This window comes from Narcine bancroftii, chromosome 1 (genome assembly GCF_036971445.1).
Source record: "Narcine bancroftii isolate sNarBan1 chromosome 1, sNarBan1.hap1, whole genome shotgun sequence".
NCBI lineage: Eukaryota > Metazoa > Chordata > Chondrichthyes > Torpediniformes > Narcinidae > Narcine > Narcine bancroftii.
Genome location: NC_091469.1, coordinates 78,140,247 through 78,156,274, shown reverse-complemented (window position 1 = coordinate 78,156,274; position 16,028 = coordinate 78,140,247). Strand labels below are relative to the sequence as shown.

Here is a 16,028-nt window from a genome sequence, read left to right as displayed (position 1 = left end):
AAAACAACACTTACTGCCTCCCTCTAATTGCCCTTTGAGCCAGGTGCTTGCAGTCATTTCATGTGACAGCAGTTAATTAAGTGAGAATTTCAGTGCATCTGTACACTGTGGAGAAGATGACCTCTCAAATCATATCACAAATAAATCTGAAATTAAAAAAATATTGTATCACCAATGATGGCCATTAAATTATGAAATTATTGTTTTAAAAAAAATTGTGTTCACCAATATCCTTCAGAGAATGAAATCTGCCCCTATTATGTATTATGATCTACAAATACCATGGAAAGCTAGTAAAACTCCAGAAGCTGGAAGGCAAAACAAAAATAGACATATGAGCAGAACTCAGCCACTCAAGTAGCATCTGTGGGAAGAGAAACCAGTTGACTTCAAAAGAAAAGAGGGAGGAAGTTGAGGTGGGCAATGGGTGGAAGAAAGGGAATGTGAGTCATGGAGTGAATTGATGGACAGCCATAAACTCCTTTTTCTGTGTAATATGTGGCCAGTGTTGTGAAGTTTAGGTGATGTTGAATCATACTGAGCAGACCAGGATATACAACTTTTCCTCAGCTCCAACAAAAGTCCACCACAAGTTATTTCTTTCTCTTTTTGCATTTCACAGGAACAACTCAATTTGTGACTCCCTGGTCTCGGTCCCTCCCTGACCTCAACTCCTGTCTTCATCCATCACTCTCTGTCCTACAATGCCATTGTTTGTAATTGGAGATGAACACCTGTCCATTTACTTCTTCATACTATTCAGGAACCTAAACAATTCAGATTTAGTCTACTATATTCAAATTTCACAGTGTGGGTCTCTACTGCACTGGAAAAACCAAATGCAGAATGAGTGATACCTTTGCAGAGCATCCAACCTCAGTCTTCTGGACTGACCCTGGACTTCTATATATCTTGCATTTTAAATCAGCATCGTACTCCCACTTGGACGTCTCTGGTCTGTAGCCACCTTCACTGTTACCATGAGGCACAACTCTATTTTCCATCTGGGCACAGTACCCGCCTGCAGGACTCCATATTAATTTCCCTGACTTCAGCTCACTTGCTTGTTCTGTCTCTATCAGGACTCGACGTTTGTACATGACTCTTCCGTCTCCCTTTTATTTTCCTCTGTCTATTCTGACCTACTCTACATTTCAAAACATCAAGTGGACTTCAGAACATTGGCAGCATTTTACACAGAAAAAGGGAGTAATCTGTCCATTCAATGACTGTCCATCATTTCACTCCTCTGTGCCATCCATTGCCCTCCCCAATTTTGTTACTTAGAAAAACTTGTTTTCTCTCTTTTTCAATTCTGATGAAGCATATTGAAATGTCAGCCGGTTTCTCTCCACAGATGCTGCTTGGCTGGATGAGTTCTTCCCGCATCTCTATTTCTCTTCCATAAGCACCACCATAGATACCTTTTAATATTCCCCAGAAATGCTTAATAAATCACTCCATTCAATAAATGGTGGCTTTAGAACATTACAGCCCTTCTAATTTGTGCTGAACTTTTTTTGCATAGTCCCTCTGACTTGCACCCAGATAATAGCCCTCCATGCCTCTCCCATCCATGTACCTGTCCAAATTCTTCTTAAATGTTGAAAATGAGCCTTCATTCACCACTTCATCTGGCAGCTCATTCAATACTCCTACCATTCTTCGTGCGAAGAAGTTCCCCCTCATGTTCCTCCAAAATGTTCCCCTTTCACCCTTAACTCCATTTCTTCTGGTTTGTGTCTCACCTGTCCTTAGTGGAAAAAAGCCTATCTATGTTTACTCTATCTACACCCCTCATAATTTTGTATACCTCTATTAAATCTCTCCTCTTTCTTCCAGTCTTGAGGAAATAAAGTCCTAACCCATTTAACATTTCCCTGTAACTTCATTTTTGAAGTCCAGGCAACATTCTAGTAAATCTTCTCTGCATTCTTTCAATTTTATTAATAGTGTAGTTAGGTGACCAAAACTGCACACAATACTCCAAATTTGGCCTCACCAATGTCTTATACAACTTTACCATAACATCCCAAATCCTATACTCAATTCTTGGAGTTATGAAGGCCAATATGCCAAAAGCTCTTTCAAACCCTATGCACATGTGATGCCACTTTCAGGGAATTGTGTATCTATAATTCCCAGATCTTCTGTTCTATCAGTGCCCTACCATTTACCATGTATGTCCTTTCCTGGTTTGTCCTTCCAAAATGAATCACCTCACGCTTGACTGCATTAAATTCCATCTGCTATTTTTCAGCCCATTTCTCTAGCTGGTCCAGATCCCTCTGCAAGCTTTGAAACCTTTGCTGTCCACAACACCTCCAATCTTAATTTCATCTGCAAACTTGCTGATCCAATTTACCACGTTAGTATCCAGATCATTGACATAGATGACAAACAGTAATGGTCCCACCATCAATCCCTGAGGCAAACCGCTAGTCACAGGCTTCTAATCTGAAAAGCAATTATCCACCACTACTCGCTGGCTTCTCCCATCCAGTCATTGATGAATCCAGTTCATTACCTCACCATAAATACCTAGTGTCTGAATCTTCCTGACTAATTTCCCATGTGGGACTTGGTCAAAGGCCTTACTAAAGTCTATGTAGACAACATCAAAAGCCTTTCCTTCATCATCTTTCCTGGTAACGGCCTTGAAATCACTATAAGATTGGTTAAACATGATGACTATCCTTAATCTGTCCCTGGCTATCCAGATAATTGTACATCTGATCTCTTAAAACACCTTCCAATAATTTACCTACTATTGATGTCAGGTTCACTGGCCTATAATTTCTAGGGCTACTTTTAGACCCTTTTTTAAACAATGCAACAACATGAGCCATCCTCCAATCACCCATGGCAAAGGACATTTTAAATATTTCTGCCAGAGCCCCTATCTACACTGGCCTCCCTCAAGGTCTGAGGGAATGTCTTGTCAGGCTCTGGGGATTTATCCACCCTTATTTGCTTTAAGATGGCAAGCACCTCCTCCTCTTTAATCTATATTGGTTCATTTACCTCGCTGTTTGTTTTCTTTACTTCCCATACTGATGAAAGAAGAAAGCATTTAAGATCTCCCCATCTCCTTTTGGCTCTATATAAAGCCGACCACTCTAATCTTCAAGGGGACTAATTTTTTCCTTAACTATCCTTTTGCTCTTATTATACCTGTAGAAACCCTTAGGATTTTCCTTCACATTGTCTGCTAAAGCAACCTCGTGTCTTCTTTTAGCCTTCCTATTTGACCCCTTTCTTGCGTTTTTTATACTCCTTCAAGTACGTCATTTGCTCAGTGTTCCTGTACTTGCTATACACCTTCCATATTGGATCCCCAATATCCCTTGAATACCCAAGTTCCCTTGCCTTTAATCCTGAGAGGAACATACGAACTCTCTGCCCTCAGAATTTCACCTTTGAAGGTCTTCCACTTACCTCGCACATCCTTGCCCAAAAACAACTTATCCCAATCCACGCATTCTGGATCTTTCTCTTATCCTCAAAATTGGCCTTTATTGAAAATCAAGATAAGTCTGCAGATGTTGGAAATCTAAAATTAAATGATAAAATGGTGGAAATACTCTGCAGATCAAATTGCATTTATGGGAAAAATAACAGTCTTAACATTTTGAGTTGTAAAATCTTTGTTAGAACTGAGAAGGAGAGAAAAAAAAAACTCACTTCATTGCAGATACACGAGAGACTGCAGATGCTGGAATCTAGAGCAAAAAACATAATCTCCTGGATGAATTTAATGGGTCCAGCATCATCAGTGGAAGGAAAAAAGATCATCTACGTTTCAGGCCAGAACCCTTCATCAAGACTAGTCTTTCTTTTTCTCTCATTGATGATGCTCAACCTGCTGGGTTATCCAGCAGAATTTGTCTTTTTTGTTAAATTGTAGAGTGTGTAGGTAGGAGATGACCTTGAATAGGATAAAACCAGAATGACTAGGATAAACTGCCTACAAGTAAAATATGAAAGTCTGCAGACACCATGGTTGAAATAAAAACAATGCTGGAGAAACACAGCTGGTCGAACAGTGTCCTTTATATAGCAAAGATAAAGATACATAAGCGACTTTTCAGGCTTGAGCCCTTCATCAAGATATGAAAAATATCAGCAGGTGTCCGAACAGAACAATAAAGGGGGAAGGGTAGGGGGAGGAGCAAGGTCCCAAAGGCAGGAGGTAATAGGTGGAGAAGGGAGGGAGGGCAGAGCAGCAAGCAAGGGGAGGAGGGATGGCTAGGTGAATAGAGGGGATGGAGAGCTGAGGGAAAGAAAATGGGGGGAAGGGAAGGGGAAGGGAAAAGAGGAGAACAGGTTAGCAGAAACCAGAGAATTTGATGTTAATGTCATTTGGCCGGAGAGTGCCCAGACGGAATATCAGGTGTTCTTCCTCCAATTTACAGGTGGTTTTGGTGGGAGAGTAAATGAGGCCATGGACAGACATGCAAGTATGGGAATGGGATGCAGAACTGAAATGGTTGGCCACTGGGAGATCCCTGTCACTGGTGCAGTGGGAGCAAAGGTGCTCAGCAAACCAATCTCCCAGTCTGCACCCAGTCTCTGTGATGTAGAGAAGACCACAAAGGGAGCACTTGAAAGGCCTGTTTGGGTCCCTGGACTGTGGTGAGGGAAGAGGTGTGGGTGCAAGGGTAACACTTCCTGCAGCCACAAGAAAAGGTCTGGTGGGGGAGGGAATTAGAAGGGAAGGATGTGTGCATGAGGGAGTCACGGAGGGAGGGAGCGGACCCTATGAAAGGCGGAGAGGGGAAGATGTGACTGGTAGTGGGATCCTGTTGTAAGTGCTGAAAATTCCAGAGAATAATGTGTTGGATGCGGAGGCTGGTGGGGTGGTAGACAAGGACAAGGGCAATACTGTATTTGCTGTCTCTGAGATCAGAGGGGGACAGGGCATATGAGTGGGAAATGGAGGAGATGTGGGTGAGGGCTGAGTTAATGGTAGTGGAGAGGAAGCATGCTTGTGGAAGAAGGCAGACATTTCTGATGATCTGGACTAGATGATCTCATCTTGGTAACAGATACAGTGGAGACAGAAATTGTGAGAAGGGAATAGAATCCTTTCGGGGGCAAGTGTGTGAGGAAAAGTAGTCAAGGTAGTTGTGGCAATTGGTAAATGTGTAAAATATGTCGCTGGAAAACTTGTCTCCCAAGATGGAGACAAAGAGATCCAGAAAGGGGAGAGAAGTTGTTGGAGGCAAGAATAGCATACAAGATGTAATGTTGAGACTCTATAAGATGCAGGTGAGACCTCACTTGGAGTACTATGTATTGTCAATAAGGTTATTTGGTTATTAAGTGAAGAGAACAATTCTATGTTTCATGTTCTATTCTGCGGGGTGTGTGGGGGGGGGATCTTTTTTTAAAAAAACTCATGCATCACGTCAAGTATTCTCTATGCCATAGATGCTCTGAGATTAGTAAGGGATTGCTTAAGGTGGTATGTGAAAGGAATGTTTTAATCGTACCTATTTGACTCGATATGTGCACGGTTTCATAACTCCAAAGGAAATGAACCAATGAAAATTTTTATCAAGCAATTATTTCAGTAACAATGGGTCTAGAGCAGTGATTCTCATCCTCCCCTTCCCACTCACATACTATCTTAACCAATCCCTTACTAATCACAGAGCACCTATGGCATAGGGAGTTTTAAAAAAAAAGTCGCCCACCTCTGTTCTATTCCTTGACTTACCTAATATCCTGAAATTGAATGATTTTTCCCCCCCAATTAACTTAATCCCCAAGCTTTCATGTTTAAGAATTCTAAAGATTTATCCATTTCTTCATTCTAAATGGCCTATCCTTTTGTTTTGTGATTGGGGCCATTAGTTCTAAATTCCTCAGGCATACCCTCCAAGAATATTGTGCTTGAGTGGAATCACCTCTCAGACTTTTAACACTGAGTGAATGAAAGCCTAGCCTGCCAAATTTCTCCTGACACATTATGCCTACTATCCCAAGAACAAAACTGGTGCATCTTTTTTGAACTCCCTCAGTGCTAAGTATATCCTTTATTTAGGAAAGGATAACAAGACAGTATGCAATACTCCATATGTGGTCTCGCTACATAGAACCACTGACTATTATGGACATTGTTCTGTATTAGTAGGAAAACTTAAATGTTTCTGCAACATACAACTTCATTTTAAGCCATTAGAATTTCCAAGATTGAAGCCATTCATTATAAATATGAAGGAACATTAGCATAGATAGGGTAGATAGCCGTATCGATTTCCCAAGGTAGGGGTGCCAAAAACGAGAGAACAGAGGTTAAGCATGAGAAGGAGAAGATTTAAAAGGTATCTAAATGGCAAATTTCTTATATGAAGAGCAATTGATATCTCGAATGAGCTTCCAAAGGCAGTAGTGGAAGCAGGAAAGGCATATAAGAGCAGCAATGTAATGTTGAGTCTCTAAAGGGCACTGCTGAGTCCTCTCTTGGAGTACCCTGCACAGTTATGAGTGCCTTATTTGAGAAAGGATGAGCGAGCTAGTATTGACTCTGGGACTTTACTTGTTGGAGTACAGAAGGATGAAGGGGGACAACATAGAGACATTTTGAATGCTGAAAGGCCTTGACAGAGTAGATGTGACAAAGTTATTTCCCTGGTAGCAGAGTCCATATTAAAAGGCCACAATTTCAGGATAAAAGGATGTCAATTTAAAATTGAAATGCAGGGAAATTTCTTCAGCTAGAGGGTCATTGGTCTGTGTAACTTGTTGCTACAGGCGGCAGTGAAAGTGAGGTCATCGTTAAGATGAAAATTGACAGGTATTTTATTAGTCAGGGCATCAAGTGTTAAGGGAGAAGATCAGGGAGTGGGGCTGAGTGATAAAGATCGGCTCATGATTTAATGACAGAGCAGATCCGATGGGGTGATGGCCTGCTTCTGCTTTCATATCTTGCGAACATTTAAGAGGCATTTTTGCGGGTACTTGATGAGCAGGGCAAAGAAGGATTGCGATTAATGTAGGCCAGTGAGATTCATATAGATTGGCAATGCTCAGCATAGAATGGGCAGAAGAATGTTTTTTATATGACTCTGTAATACAGCATTTAAATTTCAGGAGATTCACATGTTAAAGATACTTACTATATAAATGCAATATTTTAATTTCTGAACATGACAAGGACCTGCCATTTTAAACATGTCATAAATTGAGAGAGTAGGTTAAGGTGTGCTGTGTAAAGAACTGTGTTAAAAATGTTTTATCTCAAGGTTTCATCATCAGTGTTACACAAGATGTCCAGTTAAGACCTATGAAACAGATGACACAATGGAGTGTAAAGCTTGTGAAGAGAATTGCATTGACTGTGATCAAACTGAATGCTATTGGTGTGAAACTGGCTTCTTCTCCTCAGGTAAGCAATTCATGGATTTGGCTCGAACTCCAATTAACATTAAACAAGTTATTGTACTTGCATTAACATTTTACCAGTACTCAAGCTAACACATAACTACTTGTCAATAATTATAATTTGGACCAGATTTGCCTCCCATCCACTCCTTCCCTATTCCCTCACATTTCCCATTCCCTATTCCCCCAAACATATCTTCCTCAGATCAGAAAAGGCAAGCTGACCTGTCAAAATGGTTTGAAAGCCAAAAAACAAGGCCCTGTGAGGTTCTCAAACAAGGCTGGGTAACGTATATGACTGGAGTTATAAAACAGTAGCTTCAATTGCTGCACCACTATTGGGGGGGGGGGGGGGGTAAGTGGGTTGGATGCGGTGTTGGGGAGGTAAAATGAGATTATGTTGGAAGACAAGCCTGAGGTCAGGATTAGAGAACTGGAGGTTTTTACTGAAACGATGTGAAAGAATGCCAAACTACGTCTTAGACACAGAACTGTAGGTTGGCACTGGAAGCCAGATCACATGAGAGCAGAGGAAGTGATGAATGAACAACAGTCAGTGCAGAACAGAATTCAACAGGCAGGAACAGGAAAAATTGTTTATGGACCGTGAAGGGAGTGAGATTGGCCAGGAATGTATTTGAATGATTGATTCTAGGTGGATAAAGTCAAGGGCCAAGGTCAATGTGTTCAAATCAAAACTGATCTATGCCTGGGAATCACACCATTGATGGCAGTAAGAAGATAAGGTAGAGGATAATTCCTTGCAATGCCTAGAGATGACACCAGAGAGAAAAAAGGATATTTATATCAGAATCAGAAGAGAGAATGACTTTGAGGAAGGCTGATTTGGTACACAGAGCATAAACTATACTGGAGAGAATCAGATAAAAAGTTGTAGAAAATCTAGAGTTTGGAACTTGATATTTTGTTAACTTTTGAGAGGATATTCAGTCAACATTTAGAGTTAATGAATCGGATGCAAATATGTTTATTATAAGCGTGTTGATCTCGGTTGTTTTGAATGGAAGAGGGACTGAGACGAGAGAAACAAACAAGGTCATTAATAAGACCTGATTTCAGCAAATAGGTTTCATCCTTATACTGAATGAATGTGTACACTGGGTAGAAGGCATTTCAAAACCACACAGGAGAGAAACTATGTTCAGTCAATAGTTTAGACCCAAAAGTTGATCAGGTAGATGGATTGAGATGAGAAAATGGCAAAATAGTAGGTAACTAAAAGGAAAAAAAAAGTCTGTGACGTGCCTTCAGATGAAACAGGTGAGGTGGGAGTGAAATTTTAGGAGTCAAGATCCAAAGTGATCAACATTTATAGTTGTAGAGAGTTAAAGGCTTATAAATTCATGATTTGGTTAAATCACACTCCTAATTAAGGCCTATCAGTTTTGTGATGGATGCACTTTAAGATGCAAAGCAAGAGAGGACTCACAACATTTAAGCCAAAAGAATAAGGTATGGCCATGAAGACAACAAGCCTTGCTTCTTTTCAATAAAGAACTCCAAAGATTTTTTTAAATAAATGTGATGGCTTGGATTTTATTAGGATCTGCTGCCATGTCCCAGAGTATGTGTTGGTATGTATAAGGGCTACTTCAGAAATGCAGAACCTCCAAATATACTGCAAATAATTACTCGGCCATGCTTTGCCAATGGATTCACCAAAGAGTCCAATGATCAAGTTGAACCTTCTCGAGCAGTAGCTCTCAACCTTTTTTCTTTCCACTCACATACCACTTTAAGTAATCCCTATGCCATCAGTGCTGTGTGATTAATAAGGGATTGCTTAAAGTGATATGTGAGTAGAAAGAAAAAGTTTGAGAACAGTGTTTAAAAAAAAAATTAAATTGGAAATTTAAATTACTGTTTTAGAGACTCTCAGCACTTACCCTCTTGGACTATCCTACCTTGCACTTAGGATCTGTGAGCTCATTTGAATGCAGAGAAAGAAGGTTGAGAAGAAAACAAGATAATTTTTTCAAAAGATATTTGTGATCGGTTTCAATTATTTTTATGCTTTAGTTAATTTTTCTTCCAATTTTTAAAATTTTAAAATTTGTTTTTAGGCTGTTCTTTATCTTTCTGAATGAATCTGGGATAGCATTGAAAAACTGACAGTTTTATAATCATATAACCATATAACCATTTACGGTGCGGAAACAGGCCATGTTTGACAGTCTTTGTTCTCCAACCAAGTTTTCCACTGGAGGTTTAAGGGAGGGATAGCTTTCTCCTACAGGTGGGTTGGTAGATTAATTGACCACTATAAATGGAGCTTAATATTACCTATTAAACCCTTATGGGAAGGATTCAAATGAGAAAGCGTATCAGCCAAATCAGGCTGACATGATATAGGAAAGTTAGGTAATATCTTATTCAAAAAATGTCTAACTTGGAAATATCTAAAAAAAAAAAAAAGTAACTTAGGTGTATTATATTTGTTAGATATTATATCAAAAAAGACATTGAACATCCATCTATAAACAGATCCAAAAAATAGACAATTCCTTTGCTTTTTCAAAAATAAAAGGCTTGATCAATTATAGATGATGAAAAAAAGTTGAGATAAATATTACTACATAAGCTAAAAAATATTAAATCAAAAAAATTGTGAAATTGAAACCAAATCCACAATGTATGTTTAAGTATTGGGTTAAAAGTGGGAGGAGTCACGTGATGGAGTAGTGGCCGGACGGTGAACTCCAGCCCTCTCCAGAAAAGTCGGGAAAAACGAGAGAAAATACAAAGGCACAGAAATACAAGTTAAAGAAAAGTGAATATAAAGGTGGAAAGAAGATGGAGACAAAAGGAGAAAAATCAAAATCAACGGAAAGAAGAGAGGAAGAGAAGACAACGGAGGAAAAAGGTGAAGGCCTTACCTGTCCGAAGAGGCCCGCTGCGGAGAGAAGACCCCACTACCTCAGGTCGGTAGAAAGAGAACTACAACAATGGCTCACAGAGCCGAGTAAAAGTGCGCAACCGCGCATGCGCGACTCCTCGCGCATGCGCGATGCGCATACAAAAAAACACACCGACGGGAGGGGGGACCAGCTGGGGAGTCGATCTCCACAGCCGGCAACGACAGCTGCAGAACACCTGCAGCAAGAAGACACCACAGAAGACAATGGAAACAAGAAAGAAGAGGAGGAAAGGGCAGCAAAGAAACAACAGATGGTCAACCTAGAGGAAGAAGAAGAGGAAGAGGAAGAGTACAGGGAAATAGAAGAAGAAAAGATAGGCAAGGTAAAGGAGGTACTTGCTCTTGTTAGAGGATACATGGAGTCATTTAAAGAATGGCAAACACAGGAATTCAATGATTTAAGAAGAAGAATAAACAACACAGAAAAGAAAATAAATAAAATGGATATGACCTTAACAGAAATGGGGAAAAAAATGGACAAGATGGAAGAACGGGCAATAGCAGCAGAAATGGAGGTAGAAGACTTAAAAAAGAAATTGGAGGAATCTAATAAAAAAACTAAAGAGACACAAGAATTACTAGCCCAAAAAATAGATATAATGGAAAATTATAACAGAAGAAATAACATAAAGATAGTGGGCCTTAAGGAAGATGTAGAAGGCAAGAATATGAGGGAGTTTATAAAAGAATGGATCCCTAAGGCCCTAGGATGTCCAGAACTACAGCAAGAAATGGAAATAGAAAGGGCACATAGAGCATTGGCCCCTAAACCACAACCACAACAAAAACCAAGATCTATTGTAGTAAAATTCCTAAGATATACTACAAGAGAAAAGGTGCTGGAGAAGACAATGGAAAAAGTAAGAGAGGGCAACAAACCACTGGAGTATAAAGGGCAAAAAATCTTCATTTATCCAGATATAAGCTTTGAACTCCTAAAGAAGAGAAAAGAGTTCAATGCAGCAAAAGCGATTTTATGGAAGAAAGGATATAAATTTACACTGAAGCATCCTGCGGTATTGAAAATATTTATTCCAGGACAACAAAACAGACTATTCTCGGATCCAGAAGAAGCACGAAAATTTGCAGAACAATTACAAAAATAGACTGAGGGATGAAGACGGGTAATGAGAGCAAAAATTATCACGATTGATATGTATGTGGGTAAAGACAAAAATAGACTGAGGGATGAAGACGGGTAAGGAGGATAAAAATGACCACGATTGATATGTATGCGGGTAAAGAGGTATAAGAGTGAATAGAGACAACGGGCATATGTGAAAGTATCTGTAATTAGAGGAAAACATAGAAAGTATAGACAAGAATTAATAAGGGAAGGTAATGGAATAGAGAGAATAAGGAGGGAACTAAAAGAGTGACCTTTGTGACATATAAAAAACGAAATCTTTTCTGGGGGGGGCTGGGTGGGGGGAAAAGAGCGGTCACTGCAAAATCAGTTGACGCTTGCGAGTGGATTCGCAAATCCAAATGGAGAGGGGAGATGTGGTTGTCCGACAAGGGATAAAGGGCAACTCAGGAGGGGAAGGGGAGATTGGGGATAAAGAAGATAGAAATAGGAGAATAAGGAAAATGTTGGATGTTGTAGGAATGTTGTCTGGTAAAGAGTTGAAAATAAGAAAACAGAAATGGAAAAGGAGGAAAGGTAATGATGGAAAAACGGAAAGAGAAGATAAACAAAATATAAAATGGCTACGCTGAACTATATGACTCTAAATATTAATGGAATACATAACCAAATTAAAAGGAAGAAACTACTAAATTTACTGAAAAAGGAAAAAATAGATATAGCATTTGTCCAAGAAACACATTTAACTGAATTGGAGCACAAGAAATTAAAGAGAGATTGGGTAGGACATGTAACAGCAGCATCGTATAATTCAAAAGCAAGAGGAGTGGCTATATTAATTAGCAAAAATGTGCCATTTAAAATAGAAGAGGAAATAATAGATCCAGCAGGGAGATATGTTATGATAAAATGTCAGATATATTCAGAGCTTTGGAATCTACTTAATATATATTCACCTAACGAAGAAGATCAAAAGTTTATGCAAGATATCTTTTTGAAGGTAGCTAATACGCAAGGGAACATACTAATAGGAGGGGATTTCAATCTGAATTTGGATCCAAATATGGATAAAACGGGGAAAAAAATTAACAGGAAGAACAAAGTAACCAAATTTATAATTAAATCAATGCAAGAAATGAAACTTGTGGACATATGGAGGAAACAAAACCCAAAAGAAAAGGAATACTCATACTACTCGACTAGACATAAAACATACTCAAGGATAGACCTATTCCTGTTATCAGCCCACATACAAGGGAGAGTTAGGAAAACGGAATATAAAGCTAGACTATTATCGGACCACTCACCCCTGTTATTGGCAATAGAGCTAGAAGACATCCCTCCAAGAATGTATAGATGGAGATTAAACCCCATGCTACTTAAAAGACAGGATTTTAGAGAATTTATTGAAAAACAATTAAAAATGTACTTTGAAGTAAATACGGAATCAGTGGAAGATAAGTTTATACTATGGGACGCAATGAAAGCATTCATTAGAGGGCAAATAATAAGTTATGCAACCAAGATGAAGAAGGACTATAATCAGGAAACAGAGCAGTTGGAAAGGGAAATAATAAACATAGAAAAAAAATTAGCAATAAAGGAAGATACAACCAAAAGAAGAGAATTGGCGGATAAAAAAATAAAATATGAAACATTACAAACATATAAGGTGGAGAAGAATATAATGAAGACAAAACAGAAATATTATGAACTAGGGGAAAAAACACACAAAATCCTAGCATGGCAGCTTAAGACAGAGCAAACTAAGAAAACGGTATTGGCAACAAGGAAAAAAGACAAACAAATTACATATAATCCAAAAGAAATTAAGGAAAACTTCAGAGAATTCTATGAACAATTATACCGAACCGAAAACGAAGGGAAAGAAGGGAAAATAGATGAATTTTTGACTAAAATTGAACTACCAAAACTACAAATAGAGGAACAAAATAAATTAACAGAACCATTTGGAACAGTAGAAATACAAGAGATAATAAAAAATTTACCAAATAATAAGACACCAGGAGAGGATGGACTCCCAATAGAATTCTACAAAACATTTAAAGACCTAATAATACCGCCCCTCCTGGATGTAATCAACCAGATTGATGAGACACAAAACTTACCAGATTCATGTAAAACAGCAATAATTACAGTGATACTAAAACAAGGGAAAGATCCACTCTCACCAGCGTCATATAGACCAATATCTTTGCTAAACACAGATTATAAGATAATAGCTAAACTATTAGCGAACAGATTAGCAGAACAGGTACCGAAAATGGTAAATTTAGACCAAACTGGATTTATCAAAAAAAGACGCACAACAGACAATATTTGTAAATTTATTAACTTAATTCATGCAGTAGAAGGAAATAAAGCACCGGCAGTAGCAGTTGCTTTAGACGCAGAGAAGGCCTTCGACAGAGTAGAATGGAATTACTTGTTCAAAGTATTGCAAAAATTCAGTTTACCGGAGAAGTATATTAATTGGATTAAAGCATTATATAAGGGACCGTTAGCGAAAGTGACAGTAAATGGACATGTATCAAAGCAATTTAACTTAAGCAGGTCAACGCGGCAGGGATGCCCACTATCACCATTATTGTTTGCGCTAGCTATAGAACCACTAGCAGAATCGATAAGAAGAGATAATAATATAAAAGGAATAAAAATAAAAGACAGGGAATATAAAATCAGTCTGTTTGCGGATGATGTGATAGTGTACTTAACAGAACCAGAACTATCAATAAAAGAACTATATAAGAAATTGAAGGAATATGGAGAAGTGTCGGGATACAAGATAAACGTAAATAAAAGTGAAGCAATGCCTATGAATAACGCGGATTTCTCAAAATTTAAGGAGGAATCCCCATTCAGATGGCAAACGCAGGCAATAAGATACCTAGGTGTGCAAATAAACAAAAATCTAGGCCAATTATATAAACTCAATTACAATCCACTAATGAAAAAACTACAGGACGATTTAGAGCATTGGAAAGAGCTACCACTAACACTGATAGGAAGGATAAACTGTATTAAAATGAACATTTTTCCAAGGATACTATACTTATTTCAGGCATTGCCAATACAACTGACAGAAAAATTCTTCAAAGAGTTAAAGAAAATAATAAGGAGATTTTTATGGAGAGGGGGGAAACCGAGGATAGCACTAGACAAATTAACAGAATGGTATAAACAAGGAGGCTTACAATTGCCAAACTTCAAAAATTATTATAGAGCCGCACAATTAAGGTACCTATCAGATTTTTATCAAACAAGGGAAAAACCAGACTGGACGAGACTAGAATTAGATAAAATAGGGGAAAAGATACCTGAACACATATTATATAAATGGGACGAAAAATTGGTACAACATAGAACTTCTCCAGTATTACACCATCTCCTCAATATATGGAAGAAGATACATGTAGAAAGAAATAAAATAAATTACCAAATACCAAAACTAATATTGACGCAAAATAAGCTACTCCCTTTTACAATAGACAACCTTGCCTTTAGAAAATGGGAAAAAAAAGGGATTAAAAGAATAGAAAATTGTTTTTCAGGAAGTAGATTCTTATCCTTTGAACAAATGAGAGATAAGTACAATATAACGGGAGATACAGCGCTGGCATATTACCAACTGAGATCCTACTTGAAAGATAAATTAGGAAGCAACTTGAGTTTACCAGAGGGAAGTAACCTTGAATATGTGATTACAGATACAATGTTAATCAAAAGATTTATAAAAAATATGTATATTAAACTGCAAGAAAAGGAAAATGAGGAAACAAATGGTAAAACTAAACAAAAATGGGAACAAGATTTAAATATAAAGATAAAAAAGGAAACATGGGAGAAGTTATGCTCTGGAACGATGAGAAATACAATAAATACGAGGCTGCGTATGATACAATATAATTGGTTACACAGACTATACATTACACCGCAAAAGTTAAATAAATGGGACCCAACAGTATCTGATAGATGTTTTCGATGTAAAAAAGAAAAGGGAACAACAATTCATGCAATCTGGACATGTGAGAGAGTAGAAAAATTTTGGGATGATCTCAATCAGATATTAAATAAAATAACAGAAAACAATATACCAAAGAATCCAGAGATCTTTCTCCTAAGTAACATAAAAAATAAAGAATTTGGAATTGACTTGGAGGATGCACAAAAAAGATTTGTTAAGATAGCCCTAGCTGTAGCAAAAAAATGTATTATGTCAACCTGGAAATTGGAAGATAATTTGAAAATACAACAATGGTATATAGAAATGAATAAATGTATTCCATTAGAAAAAATAACATATAGTTTAAGAAATAATATTGAAATATTCGAACAAGTATGGGAGCCTTACATTAAATACAATAGCGAAAACCTACCGGGAACAAACATTACCTAAGTTGATGGAAGGAGAAGAGAAGAAAAAAATGGACTCAGTAGAATTTCTGGTGTATTTTTGTTGAATGACAACATTGTCTAACTGAATTAATGCAACCTAGATTGTATAACTAAAATGGATGAGAGGGGGGAGGGATGGGGGGGTGGCTTGGGAGGAGGGAGGGGGGAGGGAGAAAAAGACACTGTAAATGTGTGGAA

The 16,028-nt window shown here is 38.1% G+C and overlaps 1 protein-coding gene across 5 annotated transcripts in view; it reads left to right on the top strand.

Moving 5' to 3' along the window:
- pcsk5b (proprotein convertase subtilisin/kexin type 5b) overlaps nucleotides 1-16,028 on the top strand; it is a 430,761-nt gene that overhangs the window by 362,437 nt on the left and 52,296 nt on the right. For 4 of the 5 annotated variants that reach the window (XM_069930561.1, XM_069930563.1, XM_069930567.1 and 1 more), the window contains one exon: nucleotides 7,251-7,393. In XM_069930561.1, coding sequence (XP_069786662.1) covers nucleotides 7,251-7,393 — 143 coding nt within the window. Of the gene's footprint in view, nucleotides 1-3,694; nucleotides 3,756-7,250; nucleotides 7,394-16,028 lie in introns of those variants that run through there. The other variant, XM_069930577.1, reaches the window with a different exon arrangement.